General features: G+C 41.6%; 1 protein-coding gene across 2 annotated transcripts in view; it reads left to right on the top strand.

The window, feature by feature from the left end:
• Arpc2 (actin related protein 2/3 complex subunit 2) overlaps positions 1 to 18,676 on the top strand; it is a 29,420-nt gene that overhangs the window by 9,165 nt on the left and 1,579 nt on the right. For both annotated transcript variants that reach the window (XM_087206060.1, XM_013065527.3), the window contains exons 4-10: positions 2,144 to 2,256; positions 6,221 to 6,266; positions 10,628 to 10,814; positions 11,484 to 11,577; positions 14,600 to 14,726; positions 16,680 to 16,780; positions 17,138 to 17,238. In XM_087206060.1, the coding sequence (XP_087062186.1) occupies positions 2,144 to 2,256; positions 6,221 to 6,266; positions 10,628 to 10,814; positions 11,484 to 11,577; positions 14,600 to 14,726; positions 16,680 to 16,780; positions 17,138 to 17,238 (769 nt within the window). The remainder of the gene's footprint in view (positions 1 to 2,143; positions 2,257 to 6,220; positions 6,267 to 10,627; positions 10,815 to 11,483; positions 11,578 to 14,599; positions 14,727 to 16,679; positions 16,781 to 17,137; positions 17,239 to 18,676) is intronic.

The following is an 18,676-nucleotide window of genomic DNA, read 5'->3' as shown; positions in this document are numbered from 1 at the left end:
TTACATCCCTCATGGGAAGCTTGTACATGTATATAACACATCTTAATTCCTTTTATTTTTTTAGTACTGGGGATCAAACTGGGGACCTTGCACCTGTGAGGCAGGCGTGGTGCCACTGAGCTAGATCCCTGGCCCTAGAAAATAAAACTTTGATTGTCAAGTCTGTTGAGGTCTTAGATAACCATTTCATGTATTTACTCCATTGACATCTGACTCTGAGTTTGTTAAGCTATGTAAGATTACCTGTTGGTATCTTAGAAGTTTGAGTTTTGTTTTATTCTGTTGTACAAAGTAAGGTCTTTTTACTGTGGAAGTACTACATTATTATTGTCATCTAGTAGCCATCATCTTATTTTAGAGTACTAGGGAAACATGAACATGTTAGATCCCTGTTCAAGTCAGAGAGGTTGCTGCTTTCTGTTTCCTGTAAAGATTTGGGTATTGATAAAATTCACTTGCTATGTGAAGTCTGAAGAATTACATAGCCACCCTCCATAAAGTGCAAGAGTTTGACTAAATGACCCTGGAAAACTTCTGCAGCTCTGAAGTACCATCTAACTGCTCCTGTCCCCTCCTACTAACTACCAGTGTCACATTTCCCTTTGATTTTCCTATCAGCTCCCTATGTGATGTTACTCAGCAACAAGCTTCAGAAAGTACATAGATTGAATCAGTCAGCTGTGTAGTACAGGAAGAGAAAGCCCCAAAGGGGAGAGGCCTATAGATTAGAAGACACTTAAAAGACAACTATATGCAACCAGGTATGGTGGCACACACCTGTAATCCCAGCATTTGGGGGACTTAGGGAGGGGGATGACTGCAAGTTTGAGGCCAGCCTAAGCTTCATAGTGAGTTCAAGGCCAGCCTGAACAACATAGCCAGACCCTGTCTCAAAAAAAAAAAAAAGACCACAGGCATGTGCTGCCATGCCTGGCTCAAGACTGTTTTTGGCAAACATAACCCCAAAACCATTGTCATACCTTATTTCTTTCCCCCATCCCATACCAGGGATCAAACTCACGACTTGCACTTGTGAGGCAGGCACAGTGACACTCAGCTAAATCTGCGGCCCAAAACTTTTATTTATTTAATTTTTTTTTTTTTTTTTTTTTTTTGGTACCAGGGATCAAACTCAGGACCTTGTACTTGCCAGGCAAGCATGGTGCCACTGAGCTATATCCCTGGCCCGTGTCATGCCAAATTTTAAAAATAATTTTTTGGGCCAGGGATTTAGCTCAGTGGTTCCGGCGCCTGCCTTGCAAGGGCAAGGTCCCGAGTGTGATCCCCGGTACCAAAAACAAAACAAAACAAAAAATAATTTCTTAATATCACATACCCAATCAACTGTTCAAATATTCTCTACTGTCTCAAAAATTCTGTAAACATTGTCTTATTTGAATTAGGATCTAAACAAAATCTATACACTGCATATAGTTATCTCTTTTTTTTTTTTTTTTTTTTTTGGACACAGGGTCTCAGTACGTGGTTCAGGCTTGCCTTGAACCCATTATGTAGCCTATTCTGGCCTCAAACTTTTGATGATCCCCCTGCCTAAGCCTCCTGAGTGCTGGGATTACAGGCATGTGCCACCACACCCAGCTATATAATCTTTATTACCTGTGGATCAAATGGATGAAGTCTAAGATTTGCTTCAAAATAAATCATTAGGGAGTGTGTATGAATAAAACAAGACTGGACACATGTTGATAATTTTTGAAACTGCATCATAAGAATAGGAGTCAGTTATACTGTTCTTCATACTTTTCTACATGTTTAAATATATCATAATAGAAGTTTTTAAAGTTTTAGCACTGAGCTATGGTTAAAGGTATGAATAGCTTTGTAATTGCAGGAAAGACCAAAGAGATAGGCACTGAGCAGTTTTACCTCATTGTTTTGGTGCACTTCTTGTATGGATTTAAAATAAATGTATGGCCGGGGATTTAGCTCAGTGGTCTCACCGCCTGCCTCGCAAGCACAAGGTCCTGAGTTCAATCCCCGGTACCAAAAAAAAAAAATAGATACAATAAATACCATTTTACTTACATGCTTTCTTAACAGAGGTCTTGTGGTCTGCTCTAAGTTGGGCGCTTAGAGTATTCTCCATTCCTAGAGTAAGCAAGCATGTTTGCTTTCCTCACAGATTTTGATGGGGTCCTCTATCATATTTCAAATCCTAATGGAGACAAAACAAAAGTGATGGTCAGTATTTCTTTGAAATTCTACAAGGAACTTCAGGCACATGGTGCTGATGAGGTAAGCGTCACTCGTTTTCCTTGGGGCTGGTTTCGTCACCTTTTGTCGGCAGCTTGCCAGGCATCGAAAATCCATGGCATAAATCACTTCCACCCACAGGTACCAGCCATGCTGCACAGCCTGCTCATGCAACCACAGGCTCTTGACTTTGTTGTTTATAATACTGCCGAGAAATGTGTTTCTCAGAAAAGGTTTTGGCCCTTGGTGTGCTTGCTTTTTGGCTTGGATAAATAAAGATATGATTTAGCCAAAGTTTAATAACTTACTATCTTAAAGAGATTTGTCTTTTTTCAAATTATATGGGCTACCAAGATTTTTTTATTAACAACGAAAAGCAGTTCCATTCTCCAAAAGCAGCACAGAATACTTTGTCGACCAGTATAAAAATAGCTCTTGTAAGAATGAGACAGGTTCCATTCTATTTTTATATCATTGTCAAGGAAGGTATGTAACTTATGACTTGCTTAAATTTTAATCTTAGTTTCTCGCTCTGTAAGTTTAGACATAAATAATTGCCCTTTAAATTTTTTTAAGTTAATTCTCTTTGGAGCTGGCCTCTGTAAATATCTCTTCTTCCTTATAACTACCTTATGGGAAATAAAAAGGAATGTCCAGGCCTTATAAAACTTGATGGCCATGCCTTGGGCACTGGTTTCTTTCAATGCCTAAAGCAGCAGGTTTGGTTCCTGTTGAACTATATTTGCTCTGGAGAGGGCCATTTATGGAAGAATGAAAATGCTGTTACACAAGTACACGTACATTGTGGTTGGGTCTCAAAGCAGGAAGTATGACTCAGTTCCTGAATCAGTTTTCAGATATCTTAGTTTTAACAAACTAGGCTCTCCTTAATCTGTTCAATGAAGATACAGCCTTTTCTGGTTTTTTCTGCAAAGCATAGTAACTTTTGAATAATTTTTAAATTACGTGGTGAAAGGCTCTTGGTAAAGGATTATGATCAAAAGCTTTTGTAAAGTCCTTTTATAAAGTTATTAAGGATTATTGTATAAAAATAGGCAACTCTTTGTACCAAATAGCACAAGAAAACAAGGACTGTGAAGGCATCCCTGCTTTAGGTGAGCTTTAAAATATCTGCCTGTAAAGTGTTAAATGTTTGGACAGACAACTAAAAAGTAGTGTAATTGGGCTGGGGATTTAGCTCAGTGGTTCCGCCGCCTGCCTCGCAAGCACAAGCTCCCGAGTTTGATCCCCGGTACCAAAAAAAAAAAAAACCCAAGAAAAAGGTAGCAAGTTGGAAAGAAATAAAAGTTCTGATAATAAAAAGTAGTATAATCATTCCCCGTAAACAGTCCTCTCTTTAAAGATCTAGGTGCTGGGTGTTGTGACACACGCCTGTTATCCCAGCACTCCGGGAGGCTGAGAGGCAGATCAGCCTGAACTGCATAGCCAGACACTTTATCTCCAAACAAAAAAGATCTAGGTGCAGTAATAGTCATTGGAAGGGAAAAGGACATGTTAAACTAGATGTTCTCTTTCATTTTCTCTCCTCTCTCTCTCTCTCTCTCTCTCTCTCTCTCTCTCTCTCTCTTTTGGCTGGAACACAGGGCTTCATGTGCTAGGTGGAATTAGATTTCTTTTCCATTCTGTGCTTTGCTTATAATGCGACTTGAACACATTACTAAGGGTCAAAAGAGCCAACTCCATGTGGGTGGAGTAAATAACAATCACAGTGTTGGAGCATGGTGTGCGATAAATGGCTCCCTGGCTTGGTTAAACAGTGACCAGCTTGTGATAACCACAGGAAGCCTGTTACTGTGGCACGGGCCCTTTTTAAAGCCAAACCGCATTGGTGGCTGGAGTGGGCAGGTCTGACAGTGGTGAGTGGTAGGTTGCCTCCACCCTTTAACCTGGTGCCAGGTTGGGAAAGGGGGCACAGATTTGTAAGTGAATTGTGAAGTAAGAGAAATATGTTGATTGGTTATGCCAAAGACATGAAGAATTTTATATGATATAAATTTGGCTCTAAGTATGTCATAGATCACAGACTATGAACTTAGCAAGCTGTGATTAAACTACAGTGGCTGTTGGGCCGGTGATTTAGCTCTGGTTCTACTGCATGCCTCGCAAGCGCAAGGTCCCGAGTTCAATCCCCAGTACAAAAAAAAAAACTACAGTGGCTGTGATGTCTCCCACATCTGACTTCTCCTTTCTCTAAGTACCAAGAGTACAACACAGTACAGAATTGTAGCTCAGAGGTAACGTGGTGGTTAAAATTCTTATGGGTATGCATGTTACTTTTTTTTTTACCCAAACTTTTTAGGAGAAGTGGTATATGGGACACTTAAAGGTCAAGTATCCGTGTGCCACCCACAAACTCTGTGGCCTTGAACCCTCCCCTTCATTTCCTCTTTTAAGAGATCCTTCACAGTGGTTGTATGATCACCGACTAGGAACTGCACATGACATTACTTACTTTTGCTTCGATGTAAACAAGTGCAGTTATGAATTATTCATGCTTTGTGATCCACACCAAACTTTGCAGATTGGGAATTTCTTCAATCTACAGGAAAATGATTTAATATGTGGAATATTAGGAAATTACTGTTCAGTGACTATTTGCAGGTCACTACTTAAGGTGTTTCCTAAGAATAGGTGCCAGCTGGGGGGTGACTTAGTGTTAGAGTCCTTGCCTACCATATGTGAGGCCCAAGAATGGGTTGTGGGGCAAGAACCTCACCATTTGCTAAATGGTTTGTTCCTTTTTTGTTTGTTTGATGAGAGTCTACTGTAAATAAGATGAGTAGAAAAACATTGATGTTCCTTCGATGGTTATTGCATGTCCCTCTGGCACTGTGTACAAAGGAGTGTTAGAAATAGATTAGATACCTGCAGGTAAAACTACACATCCTGTTCCACTATTGAGTATACCACTGAGTTTTAGTATATTGACCTCAAAGTGTTTTGAGACGATCTCACTATGTAGTCCTGGCTGACCTTGCACTTGGAATCCTTCTGCCTCAGCCTCCTGAGTTAGGATTACAGGTGTGCACCACTACCCCTGGTGTCATTTTTTAATCTCTATGGAATACTGATGGCACCTTCTGTCATTATAAGTTTGTAATGTGGGTTAGTATGTAAACCACATCCATGTTGTGACTCTTAAATGTGCAAAGACTGCTATGCACCAAAAAACTTAACTAATTGTTGGTGACTTTAATATCATATTTATATCTAGCTCCAAATAGCTGCATTTCTCTGCTTAATATGTCTCATAACATTTAAGTCAGAACTGTTTTCTCCAAAAGAGAAAGTCCACTTCTTGAAACAGACGTGGGTTGAACAGATGTCACTGGCAGTCACACTGGCTGTGAGAACATAAGGTGTAAAAGGACTCGTGTGTTTCTCATTCACTTCAAAAGACTGGAAAACAGCCAGGAGTAAATACTGGTTTTAGGAAAAGGCCAGGTAGAGTGTCCAGCTTCTATAGACCCACTAATATTAATTGCTGCCTGAAGTGCCATTATCCATTGCCCTTTGCCTCAAAATTTGAAGCTGATTATAATAAGCTGAGTGATTTAAAATATACAATATTACTAGGTTAACAGAAATCATTTCCCACCAGTCCCAGTTTTATCTCTTTGTTTACCTGGACTAGTGTTTAATTAAAACTAATAATCTGTTCTCTTGGATTTGTCAAACTTCTGCTCATTCGAAAACAAAAGATGACTGAGTACAATGCAAGATTTAAAAGAAAACTGAGAACATCTGAGTGATATGGTCAGGTCAAGTCTTAGAAAGACAATTCCTAAAATAACCTTTTGAGTGGGAATCCAAGTCTCTAAGGAACCTGTTGTGTGATTTAGATGCATCTGGTTCCCCCCTCTGGTTTCCTGTCCACCAAGGGAAAGTAAGAAAGAATACTGGCTTAGAAAGTGCTTGGCAAGTATGTGTTTCAAAAATTATGAAATTACTGAGGACTTTGACTTAACTTTTTTTTTCTTCCTAGCTATTAAAGAGAGTCTATGGAAGCTTCTTGGTAAATCCAGAATCAGGTATGTAGTAATATAACCAACTGTAGAATGCCATTGAAAGAGACATGTTCTGTTGTATTATGCTTTTTCTAGCTGAAGGATTTCTTTTTAAATATTATTCATTTTATAAATATTCCTAGTGTCTAGTTCTACTCCCTCCGTAAAAATACCCTTTGAGGGGCTCTGCTTTGTCCAGTGTGATACAAAGTGGGATGTACAGAATTGATGTGTCTTTGGTTTTCTGAGACAGGGTCTCACTGTGTAGATCAGGCTGGCCTTGAACTCACTTAGATACCCAGGCTGGCCTCAAACTCAGCAATCTTTGTGCCTCAGCCTCCGAAGTGCCTGGGATTACAGGCATGTGTCATTATTAACATTTACTTGTTGAGGCCAAATGACTTTCTTAATCTTTCATTCAAAGGATCACCTTTGATTGTGGGGGTTAAATGCCTTTGAGAAGACTGAGCAAACATTCTTATCTAGAGACCCTAATAACACCTTTTTCTCTACATATTTGGAGAAGGAAGGGGATTGATTATTTACATTATTCTCATATTTTCAAGTAACAAAAATGTTACCCCCCTCTTTAATCCATTTTTTTTAATAGAGGATCTCTGTTTGTGACAATGAATTAAAAGGCACTGTGTCATTCTTCTCCTTTTTTTGGTCTGGGGATTGAACTCGGGACCTTGCGCTTGTGAGACAGGCGGCAGAACCACTGAGCTAAATCCCTGGCCCTGGCACCATGTCATTCTTGACCAGCACAACTATGTTATACTGCCTTTTTTTTTTTTTGAGACAGGGTGTCACTATACAGTACAAGCTGTCCTTGAAATCACAGTGATCCTCCTCCCTCAGCCTCCCAAGTGCTGGTATTACAGGCATCCACCACCATGCCCGGCTATACTTCCTTTTAAAGCAAAGGTGGGTATGGTGGAGCATGCATGTAATCTCACCCTTCTCGGAGGCTGAGGCAGGAAGATAGCAAGTATGAGTCCAGCTTGGGCAACTCATTGAGACCCTGTCTCAAAAGGGCAGGGAATGTAGCTCAGTTGCAGGTCCTGGATTCAATCTCCATTACTACCCCCTCAAAAAGAAAACCTGCTAGGAATGTAGCTCTGTGCAAAGGCCTTGGGATTGAGAGAGGGCAGGTTACATGGGAAGACTGAACAACACTTTGACCCCTTTGATAGAGGGATTTGTCTCAACTTCTGAGACATTTAGCCTGGTCCCAAGGTGAGAAAAGAAGTATAAACATTTGAACATAATAGCTCAAAATATTGTTACTTTGACTTCCTGCTCTTCAGTTAAGAAAGACTCTCTATCTCTTACTTTCTTACCAGCAGTTACTCAAAGTATCTAATAAAGAGATAATATACCTTGGTACTAGGAAGATTTGTAAATGGAAGCATTGACAGCTGTCCATAAAGAACACTTAACATGTTAGTCCCCAAATTGAAGGAACAGATGTATCACAGAAATAAACACCAAGATAAACAACAGGAGGATTTTGGAGAAATCAGGAATTTAAAAGCAAGTAATAAAGAGCAAATCTAGAACAGATGTTGGCACTCTTGGGCATGCTCACAAACAAGATCCTAACGTGGAGAGCTTGTATTTCTCTCCCTCGGTCTTTCACCTTCTGCTAAAGCACAAGCATTGCCAGATTTCAGGCCCTGAGTTCATACAAGTGGGAAGAATAAAAGAGTGAAGGCAGCATCCCCACCCACCCACCTGTTTTTTGTTGATGATACTGGGTATTGAACCCAGGGCCTTCGCACTGAGCTGTGACTTCAGCCATTTTCATTTATTGAGATAGAGTCTGACTGAGTCACTAAGTTGTCCATGCTAAGCTTGAATTTGGCAGTCCTCTTGCCTCCGCCTCTCAGAGCTGGGTACAGGCATGTGTAACTATGCCTGGCTTTCTTTTCATGGCTTTATTTACACAAGTTTGGAAAACTCAGGCAGCAGCCATAGATTGTTTTTGTTTGTTTGTTTTATATATTTATTGGTACATTTTAGGTATACAGTACATTTACATTTATCATTGGGTGTTTGTACCTGAACATGATGTATCTTAGTTCTTATTTTTTCTCCCAGCCATAGATTGTTAATTCTCCATCCTGAGTATGTCCTAGTTCTATCGGAAATCCTATTTGAGGTCAGACTTTAGCTGTAGTTTTATTTTATGTGCCTTCTTAGACCCAGCTTTCAACTCTAAATAATTAATTAGAAAACCTCAGCTCTAAATAATTTCTTTTTTTAATCTAATCTTTTTGTGGTCTTATTTGCTTATCTGGTTTTCAGGTACCAAAAATGGAATAGTGATTGAAACTATTTGAGAGCATTACCTAGAACAAATATTTGGACAGCTCATGCTCTTGAAGAAAAGTAGAGCAACAAAAAGCATAGATCTTAGGAATGTTCTTGGGAGAAAAAATAATATAAAAGTTTGAAATACTCAAAAGTCTAAGATTCATATAGTTCTGGTAAAATTATTCCCTTCATTTTCCTAGAATGTGAGATGATCCTCAGTGAAGTACAAATACTCTTGCAAAAACATCTATAGGCTTTTGAGCACTAAATTACTTGATTACATAGTCAAGTGTTCCCAGCCCCATTTCTTAGAATTCATGGATGACACACTGTAGGAGCCAAAGTGGACTAATGGTCAGCAGACTTGTTTTTCAGTCCTTGCATTTCAGTCCCTGTTTTCCCCCATGTATTGCTAACCTGTACAATATGTATGTCCCTGGGCCTTCATACTGAGCTACATCTCCAGTTTTTGTTTTTGTTTTCTCCCCCCTCTACCGGGGATCAAATTCAGGCCCTTGTGCTTGCCAGGCAGGTGTGGCGCCACTGACCTACATCCCCAGCCCTATTTTTTATTTTGACACAGAGTCTTTCTATGTTGTCCATCTGGGCTTGAATTTGTGATCCTACTTTCTCAGCCTCCCAGAGTGCTGGGATTACTGGTGTGTGCCACCATGCCTGCTTTTGTATGCTGTTTTAATGCTTGTAACTATTTCCCCCATCTGCCCCCCTTTTTTATTAACAAATGAGAATATTGTTTTCCTGGATCACAAGGTGATTTGGACCCAGTTCTGTTCAACTCAGAATAGAGTGGCATATACTTGGATGTCATGCTATGTTCAATAAGTCACTGCTTATTTGAAACTTTCATTCCCTCTGAGGATAACCTTACATGGCCTGCTTTCTTCAAAGAATTGTTACAGAGATCAAATGAAGTATAATGTTTAAAAACACTTTTTAGGGGCTAGGGATTTAGCTCAGTGGTTTCGCCGCTTGCTGCGCAAGTGCAAGGACCCGAGTTCGATCCCCAGCACCAAAAACAAACAAACAAAAAAAACACTTTTTAAAAAATTACAACATTGGGCTGGGGATTTATTTAGCTCAGTGGTTTCGCTGCCTGCTGCACAAGCACAAGGACCCGAGTTCGATCCCCGGTACCAAAAAAAAAAAATTACAGTATTATACAGATAAAAACTATTGGAGATACATGTATCAGACGCTTGGGTTTTGTACCCTACCTCCTCTCACAAAGGGCTTGTGGCCAGGGATTTAGCTCAGTGGCACCGTGCCTGCCTCACAAGTACAAGGTCCTGAGTTCAATTCCTGGTATCAAAAAAAACAAAGGGCTTGTAGTGCCATAACAAGGAGTATATTTTATTATGAGAAAGTTACCCAGCTGCTTGACCATGTTAGCACATTAGATCATCAGAGAAAAATAATGAAGTTTATATGACAGCTTAATGTGATATATAGCCCCTTATACAGCTGTATTCTGCAACACTAAATTTTTAATCAGAGTCCCAGATTGTGACTTCTCCCCATTCTCTATAGTTAATCATCATTAGTATTGATTTGAATTTTTGTTTAGCATTTGTTAATTAGCTATAAATGTTTATAGGAACTTTAAGAATGAAGATATTTCCCCCCCACCACGTACCAGGGATTGAACTCAGGACCTTGTGTTTGCCAGACAAGGGCAGTGCCACTGAGCTAAATCGCTGGCCCCAAGAATGAAAATTGTATTTTGCCCCTATGAAGTAGATAGAAATGAACAACATTCTGGGCCGGGGATTTAGCTTAGTGATTTCGCTGCCTGCCTCGCAAGCACAAGGACCCGAGTTTGATCCCCGGTACCAAAAAAAAAGGATTTGGGCCGGGGATTTACCTCAGTGGTTTCGCCACCTGCTGCCCAAGCGCAAGGACCTGAGTTTGATCCCCGGTACCAAAAAAAAAAGAAATGAACAACATTCTGCCTGGATGAAAAAAGTACAGACATTGAGACAAAGTAAAACCTCATCAGAACCTGAAAAGTTGATATAACTGCTGGGTGATTTCCCCCCTCCCTCCAGGATACAATGTCTCTTTGCTATATGACCTTGAGAATCTGCCTGCATCCAAAGATTCCATTGTGCATCAGGCTGGCATGTTGAAGCGAAATTGTTTTGCCTCTGTCTTTGAGAAATACTTCCAATTCCAAGAAGAGGGCAAGGAAGGAGAGAACAGGGCAGTTATCCACTATAGGGATGATGAAACCATGTAAGTACAGAATTCGGTTCTAAAGCCTGAGTCTGGCTGTCACCCCGGTACTTAGTGAGAGAAACACACTGTGATCAAACCTTAAACTTGATTGTGTGGGTGCCCCTGAGAAACTTTTCTCATAAAATTTTCTATACCACGATGTAGATGATAGGGGGAAAAATAGATCACTTCTAATCTCCATATACTCAGAGTTGATGTAAGATAAAAAGAAAATCCTGTGCTTCCCTTTAAGGACCACTATTCTAATTTCTTCCCAGTACCCATCTGCCCAACACCTCGCCCCCCCCCAAAAAAAACAACTCATATAATCAGGCAGCAGAGGCTGACCATAAGTTCTGTTATTGCAACTTTTAACTTATCTCAATACTATGAATCTCATATAAAGAAATGAAATTTTTAAATGGTATTAACACTCTTAACTGTAGATTCCGTGCCGTACCTTATATACAAGTTAATAAAATGTACTTTTGGCAATTTCTACTCTGCCTCTTAAGGATACATTTATTACACTGACTTTGTTGGCTTCCAATACTAGTAGAGATTAGCTCTGTCTTGGCACCTTATTGTTTTATAGATCATGACGTTAGCCTTCTGCTTCTGTGGATGAAATTGACAACACCCTATTCTGATTCTGTGCTTAATTCTCCTGGGTTTTGTTCCCTGCAGGTATGTTGAATCTAAAAAGGACAGAGTCACAGTAGTCTTCAGCACAGTGTTTAAAGATGATGACGATGTGGTCATTGGAAAGGTGTTCATGCAGGTATGGAGCAGACATTGTGGGAGGAGACCATGGTATGGTGACTTACATCTTTGCACCAAAACATGCCATAAGCGTAGGAAAGAGAAACAGCAGCTCTGTTGCTGTTGAAACTTGTTGAAGTCCCTACCAAAAAGTTCAGTGAATGTTATAAAGTATCCTTCCTACCATGGCCTCTTTGATCCAAAGCTTGGTCATGTTGTCTGCCCTCTTGTGTTTTTTCAGATTTCTAGCAGACTCTGCTCTTGTCTGTTTTAGTCCTTAGGTCTTTTTAAGAATGGACTATATCAAATTCTTAAGTTGTAGATAATGCCTTAATAGTTGGGGTTGTTGATATGACAGAAGGGACCCAGGCTGAGTTTGAATGAGTCACCCTTTGGCGCCTCCCTCTGAAGAAGGTTGTCTGCTAGGGAGAGGGATGGGGTTTAGGTAGGATACTGTGATTGGATTATTGCTACAGCTGAACTCGGGCCATTGTACACCTGTTGTGGCTGTGTCATGTTGTCTGCTAGGCAGCCACCAGCTCTAAGACGTGAGAGATTTTGGTCAGGTATATGAGTTATACCAAGGCTGATTTTTTTTTTCCCTGAGATGTTTCGTTGTTCAAAATCTAGTACAGTGGTTAAATGTTTTAAACTTGAATACTTTGGTTCTGTTCCTTGGCAGGGTAATGAGATTTTAAAATTCCGAAACAGTCTTTTTTGCCATATAGATTTGAGGCACAGCTGTGCTTATTAACATAGGATAAGTATATATAGCCTTCTGAATGGTTAGCGAAATCTTCAAAAATGATATCTTCTGTTTGATCTCTAATGGCTTTCTGTGTTTTGGCTAATCAGAAACGCTAGTTTGGAAGTCCCTATGCATAAAAACTGGAATATTGGAGCCGGGGATTTAGCTCACTGGTTCCATCACCTACCTCACAAGCGCAAGGACCCGAGTTCGATCCCCTGGTACCATAAAAAAAACTGGAATATTGACACTTAAGCATTTGATAGCTGAACTTTATGAAAATGTATGTGTACATATACATATCTCTTGAGTCCTAAAAGTAAGCTTCTAGACAGGCATTCATGTATTTTTATTGTAGAATTGACAGAGAAATTAAAATGCAGTAGCTTACAAATTGAGCTAAATCCAGTCTGGCAAACTAACTATAAAAGCTATGAGTATATATTTAGGTTTGGTTGGGTTTGTTGTTTTTTTTTTTACCAATCTCAGTCTATTTTATTCCAGAAAATAGCTTAACTTATTTTTATACTTTAAATAGATCTTATCTTGAAGAGCTTACTGAGATATTTTTCTTTGAAGAAGGTGTTTTTTTATTTGTTTGTTTGTATAGGAATTTAAACTCCTCCCTCAACTTCCACGTGGCAAGGCTTTTACCTAAAAGGGAAAACAAAGCCTCTTTTGCATTTTTTGCACTGCCAGTATTTCTCATGAGTGACCATTCTGGCACTGTGCAAGCCATATGATGTCTAGGAATGTAAAAGGTTGGGGTCAGAAAGCCACCTGGCCTGTGACCCTTTCCAAATTCAGAGGCTGAGCTAGTTGCTGGAAATGACCATACAAACTGGACTTTTGCTGGGTCTTCCCAAAGATAAGTCATCTGAATTTCTCCTGGGCCTAGAATTTTAAGTTTCTGAGAGAAAGGGCAAGAGTGGATGTCCGAAAGCTGTGACCTGGGAACAGTTTGAAGTTCCTTGTGGTCACTAGTCTGCTTGCTGTGGGCCATTATGGGCTTTCCTCTGCCTGCATACACATCCAGCCTGATCAGGACACAAGGCCTGCTTTTGTAACTTGGCAGGCAAACTGAGGAGTGCTTCCTGCCTTTGGGGAAAGGCAAACAAGGAGTTCCATTCTTCCACTAACATAGGTTGGGTATCCTACTCCTGGACCTTGCCATATTGCCTTTGTGGATGTACCAGCCAAGCACTGGATAAAGTCTAGTAGGCATCATCATTTCAGCACTCATTCCTTGAAAGGCAACTAGACCAGCAGTTACTTCTGGAGATTAGATTGTGATGAACTAGAATTCTTTCCATAATGTAAGATCTCATCAGTAACTGAAATTAGTGAACTGGAAACCATTGGTTTCTTTATGTGCAGGAATAAGATGGAGTCTCCCTCTCAGGTAGTTGTAAAGGTATTATTTTGAGGGTCCTTTCTACTTGTTTACATCTGTGGTTATTATGTCTGTAGCTTATTTCCTGAGCACTTAATCAAAGTCAGTGATTTTGGTAAATATTGCCAAACTCTTCTCCATAGAGTATTGTATTTTCTCTCCAACTGACAGTGGATGATGAGTGCTCATTTCCCCAAAGTAGACTGTCAAACTTTTGGATTTCTGGTTGTTCTCATAGGTTAAAAATGATAACTACAGCCTCTTCCACGTGAAAACAAAACATCTTTCCTTACAATAAAAGCCATTTGTTTTTCTTTTCCTGTGAAATGTCTGTGCCCTTTGCTCGTTTTTCTATTCCATCATTGACCTCAATATCTTTATATACCAAGAAGTATTAGTCCTTCATCAATAATAAGAGTTGCCAAAAAAAAATAATAATAAGAGTTGCCATTATTTTTTCAAGATTGTCAGACTGTATTTTAAAGAGTTTTGTCTCCATTGTGAAAGTTTATTTTTGCAGAATCAAATTGTCAGCTTTCTCTTTTATGTTTCTAGGTGTTGAGTCGTAGTTGGGGATCCCTCCCTACTATAAAATTATAAAGAAATTTACCTGCTATTTTCCTAGAATTTTTACATATGAATCTTGTATCTGTTTGGAGTTTCTATTGGTATGTGGTATGAAAGATGGGTCCACCTATTGTTAAGTACTCTCTAATCTCTTCCTTTTGATTCTGAAGTGCTCTGATAGCAGCCACCACTCATAGTAGTTCAGGTTTGGTACAGTTGGTTTTTAGCCCTCTGCTGGTCCAGAGGGCTACACAGGTCATACCATATAGGACAAACCCCATAGCATAAGTTGGCTGTCATCTTACACCAACTTCTCTTGGTTTGTCTCCACAGGAGTTCAAAGAAGGACGCAGAGCCAGCCACACAGCCCCCCAGGTCCTCTTTAGCCACAGGGAACCTCCTCTAGAGCTGAAAGACACAGATGCCGCTGTGGGCGACAACATTGGCTACATCACCTTTGGTGAGTGGGGTGCAGTTACCTCTCCTGTGGCCTTAATGAGTTCATGTGGCAGAATGCCTAGATCTGGACAGGGCCTTGGTTAACATTTTTAAGATGAGCGAAAGCAGGTGAACCAACCTGCTCCTGTTGCCACTGCTGGTGGTTGTGGGAAGGTGTCATAGGCTGCTGATTATAGAGAAGGTCAGGTGCTTTTTTGGTACAGTAATCATTCTTTTCTCTTTCTGTTCTTAAATCTCAAGAAAAGGGGCTTGGCTTCTGATGTCAAGATTTAGGAATAGGGCACGGTCAGCATTGCAAAACAGCTCGATGTAGGTTTCTGTCATCTGGCATTTCTTGGTGTTTTGCTTCTAAGCTTGAGCATGATTCACTTACTCTTTTCCGCTGAAGAAACTCAAGTCCTCTCCTCATTTGCTTCAGCCTCATGAGCTGGCTGATCGTTACCATTGACAGCTCATTCACACTCTGCACTTAATACTTCTGAAAGGCCTCCTTTTGTGAATTTGATTTATTTATTTGTTAATTTATTAATTTATTTAATTTACCTTTGAGCAGGAGGTATACCTGCTTAGTGGTATTGTATGAGTTGATTTATCTTCTTTTATTAAATCAAAGCTATACCTTTTCCCCCCCGCATTGTTCTCCATGAAGTTGAGGTGCATCTTATAATTCATGACATGTCAGTTGAACTGGTAACATTTCTCTCCTGTGACACATAAAATCATAGTAAACTTACAGTCACATGCACTATAGTTCTTTGAAATGCATTTATCTCCTTTCATGATGTTTGTTTCCTTTTAGGCCAGGATTCTCGCTCTTTCTTATGGGCATTCCTTTTCCTTTCCTTTCAGAGAACTCAAGGTTCTTGCTGATTATGAAATCAGTGATGGAGTAGGTGCAGAACATAGAGAGGACCCTAAAAAGCCCAAGGAACTGCCAGGGATTTAGCTCAGTGGTGCCGCCACCTGCCTCGAAAGCACAAGGTCCCAAGTTCAATCCCCAGTACCAAAAAAAAAGCCCAAGGAAAAAGGTATAGGTTTGCCTCAGTGCCAAAGACTGAATGGTGGCCACATGGGTCTGCAGGTGGCTAGAGCCCAGTCCCATGCAAAGCGGTTTTTCCTGCCTGTGGGCTCAGAGCCAAGTGTAGTAGTGCACACCTGTAATCCCAGCACTCTGGAAGCCAAGGCAGGAAGATCGTGGATTCAAGGCCAGCCTAGGCTACATAATAAGTTTAAGGTCAGCATGGACTACATATCAAGACCTTGTCTCTAAAAGAAAAAAAAAAATGGGATCCTTATGCCCTGGTGTTTGTTTTTCACAGCAAGAGTGTGGGATAGCCTCTGGAATCTAGTTTCTCCAGAGGTTTACTATGCTTCAGTGCCAAGGACCCCAGATGGCAGCTTGTTTCCTAAGCCTGATTTCTTGTTTTTTTGGTTTTGTTTTAAGTTTTTTTGAGACAAGGTCTCACTGTGTAATCTGGGCTGATCTTGAAGCCCAGGTTGGCCTCGAGTTTGGGGCAATCCTACCTCAATCTCCCAAGTGCTGGAATTACAGGCATGCGCCACCCCGCCCAACCCTAAGCCTGATTTCTTAAGGCCAGCTGTTTCCTGGAGAGCCAGTTAGTGTCACCCTGGGGTCAAATGAGCTACAGGGGCAGGAGCTAGCAGGTGTGTGGCAGACAGGGAATAGATTTCAGCTTGCAAGCCTCAGAAGCCTGACCTGAAATGAAGATTCAGAGTCATTTTCTTGCTTTTAGGTGGCAAATGCCTTTGTTCGCACTCCTTGGCGTCACCCTTGGCTACACTGCTTATCCCCACCTGTCTCAAGGACAAAACTGTTAAAAGTTTGGGTATACCAAAGCAGGGGAGACAGGGAAGCGCACTATAGGCTGCTGCTCTTCCACCTTGGGCATTTGTGCTACACCCTGATGCCTTGCTTGTTTCTCCCCACCCCCAGTGCTGTTCCCTCGCCATACCAATGCCAGTTCCCGAGACAACACCATCAACCTGATCCACACGTTCCGGGACTACCTGCACTACCATATCAAGTGCTCCAAGGTAAGGAACACCGCATCTCAGTCCCTGCTGTTGTTAGGACTCTTAAGTAGATAAGTCCAGAGGCTTCAAGAAAGCATCTCTGAGACCAGGGTGTAGCTCAGTGGTAGAGTTTGCCTAGCATCCATGAGGCTCTAGGTTTGATCCCTAGCACTCTAAATGAAAAAGAAACCATCTCAGTCCTCTTTAGCCCTGTCCACAGCACAGAGGTGAGCCTGTGTCTCTAGAGTCACCCCAATTCTTGCTTCCCTTTGTGGCCTGGGTCTATCCCACGATATATTCTGTACTGTCCCGGTGGCTTCTAATGAAAGCATAGCTGCCTTTCTACTCTGCTTCAGTACCTGCTGTATTTACTCCCAGGCCTATATTCACACACGTATGCGGGCAAAAACATCTGACTTCCTCAAGGTGCTGAACCGTGCACGCCCAGATGCTGAGAAAAAAGAAATGAAAACAATCACGTGAGTAGATGAGAACCACTGTCTTCTCTTGAGCCCAGTGAGAAGAATGTCACGGGGGCTGATGGCTGGGGCTGGTCGCCTGGCCCAGTGGGTGTCTGGGTAGTGCCACATGTGAAGCCAGTGGGGCTGGGCCGAGAGCTACCAGCCAGAGTGCAGATGGGATTGACAGGGTCTCAATTCTCAATGGGCCCAGAGGGCTTCCATCATTTCCACATCTTTGTGAGCTATGAGAATGGCAAGAAAGAAAAAACAAGGGGACTGTTGGACCAAGAAACTGCTCTTCAGGCTTGAGTTGGAAGGTCAGTCCTGTCCTGGTATTCCTGAAGAAATAGAGTAAGTTGTTTAAGGATGTGGAGTTGTGTAGAGACCTAGAACCACTCCTAATGTCTTCCTCCTGGCTGCTTCTTAGCAGGAAGATGGTGTGGAGACGAAGGCTGCGTTTGTCATGATGGAAATGTTGGGCAGAGCAGTAAACAGCGTGGCTCTGCCAGCAGGAGAGGCATGGTATAGGGCCTAGACAGTTCAGTCTTCAGGGCAGGTGCCAAATCTTGGTTCCCTTACTGGTGACATTTGGGCAGTCTTGTCTTCAGATAAAGTAGTCAGTGCTTATCTACATCTTAGTGCCAAGTGAATTAAGTCTTGAGGTAAACCAGGCACCCTTCACCCCTCCCAGCCGTTGCATTTGCCAACACCTTTGCTCTTGGGGGAACCTTTGGTGAGTGTGGTATGCAGAGGCTTCAGGTTCCTAACCCTGCCAGGTGAGGCCCCTTCTATCACCTATAGTTTCTGTTGCCATCCAAAGAATGAGAGAGGTGTCTGCCTGAATGCTGACCAGCCACAGGAACGTCACACATTAGTACATAACAGTTGAAGGCAGCCCTGACTTTGAGCAGACACCTTTCTGTGCGAGCTCTGCACTGTCAACCAGAGCCTAAAAATAGTGATTTGGCTTTAGCTAGATCCTCTACTTAGAGAGATGTCCAAATGCCATGCAGTGACATGCAGCATCATTTCTTCTCCACTGCTTCTTAGCGTGTCCTAAAATGGCAAAGCTACGAACAAGTTGAGCAGGCAGTGGTGTGCTCAGGAACACACATGTTCTTGCTGCCCCTCCAGTCTCTTGTCTCCATGCTGGCTTCTGCAGGCTTCTAAGCACCTCTGTGGTGACCTCAAGGCAGCCACTTTCGAGGCCCAGGAGAGAAACAGCAGTTCAGGGGAAGCTGGGATAACCTGGCGGGTACTGGTAGCAGTGGCGAAAGAGAGGTTTGACCTGGCAGCCTGTCAGAGCCAGAGAAGCCAGGCATGGTGGCATGTGCCTGTAGTCCCAGCTACTCCACAGGCTAAGGTGGGAGGATTGTTTGAGCCTAGGAGTTCAAGGCCAACCTGGGCAACATAGTGAGACCCCAGCTCAAAAACAAAAGGAGGAGGTACTAAGAAA

This window comes from Heterocephalus glaber, unplaced genomic scaffold (assembly GCF_053883595.1).
Source record: "Heterocephalus glaber isolate CG9 unplaced genomic scaffold, H.glaber_assembly_v1.0 deba00000621, whole genome shotgun sequence".
Classification (NCBI taxonomy): Eukaryota; Metazoa; Chordata; class Mammalia; order Rodentia; family Bathyergidae; genus Heterocephalus; species Heterocephalus glaber.
The sequence above is the reverse complement of the archived record's forward strand: the minus strand, read 5'-3'. Positions and strand labels throughout refer to the sequence as shown.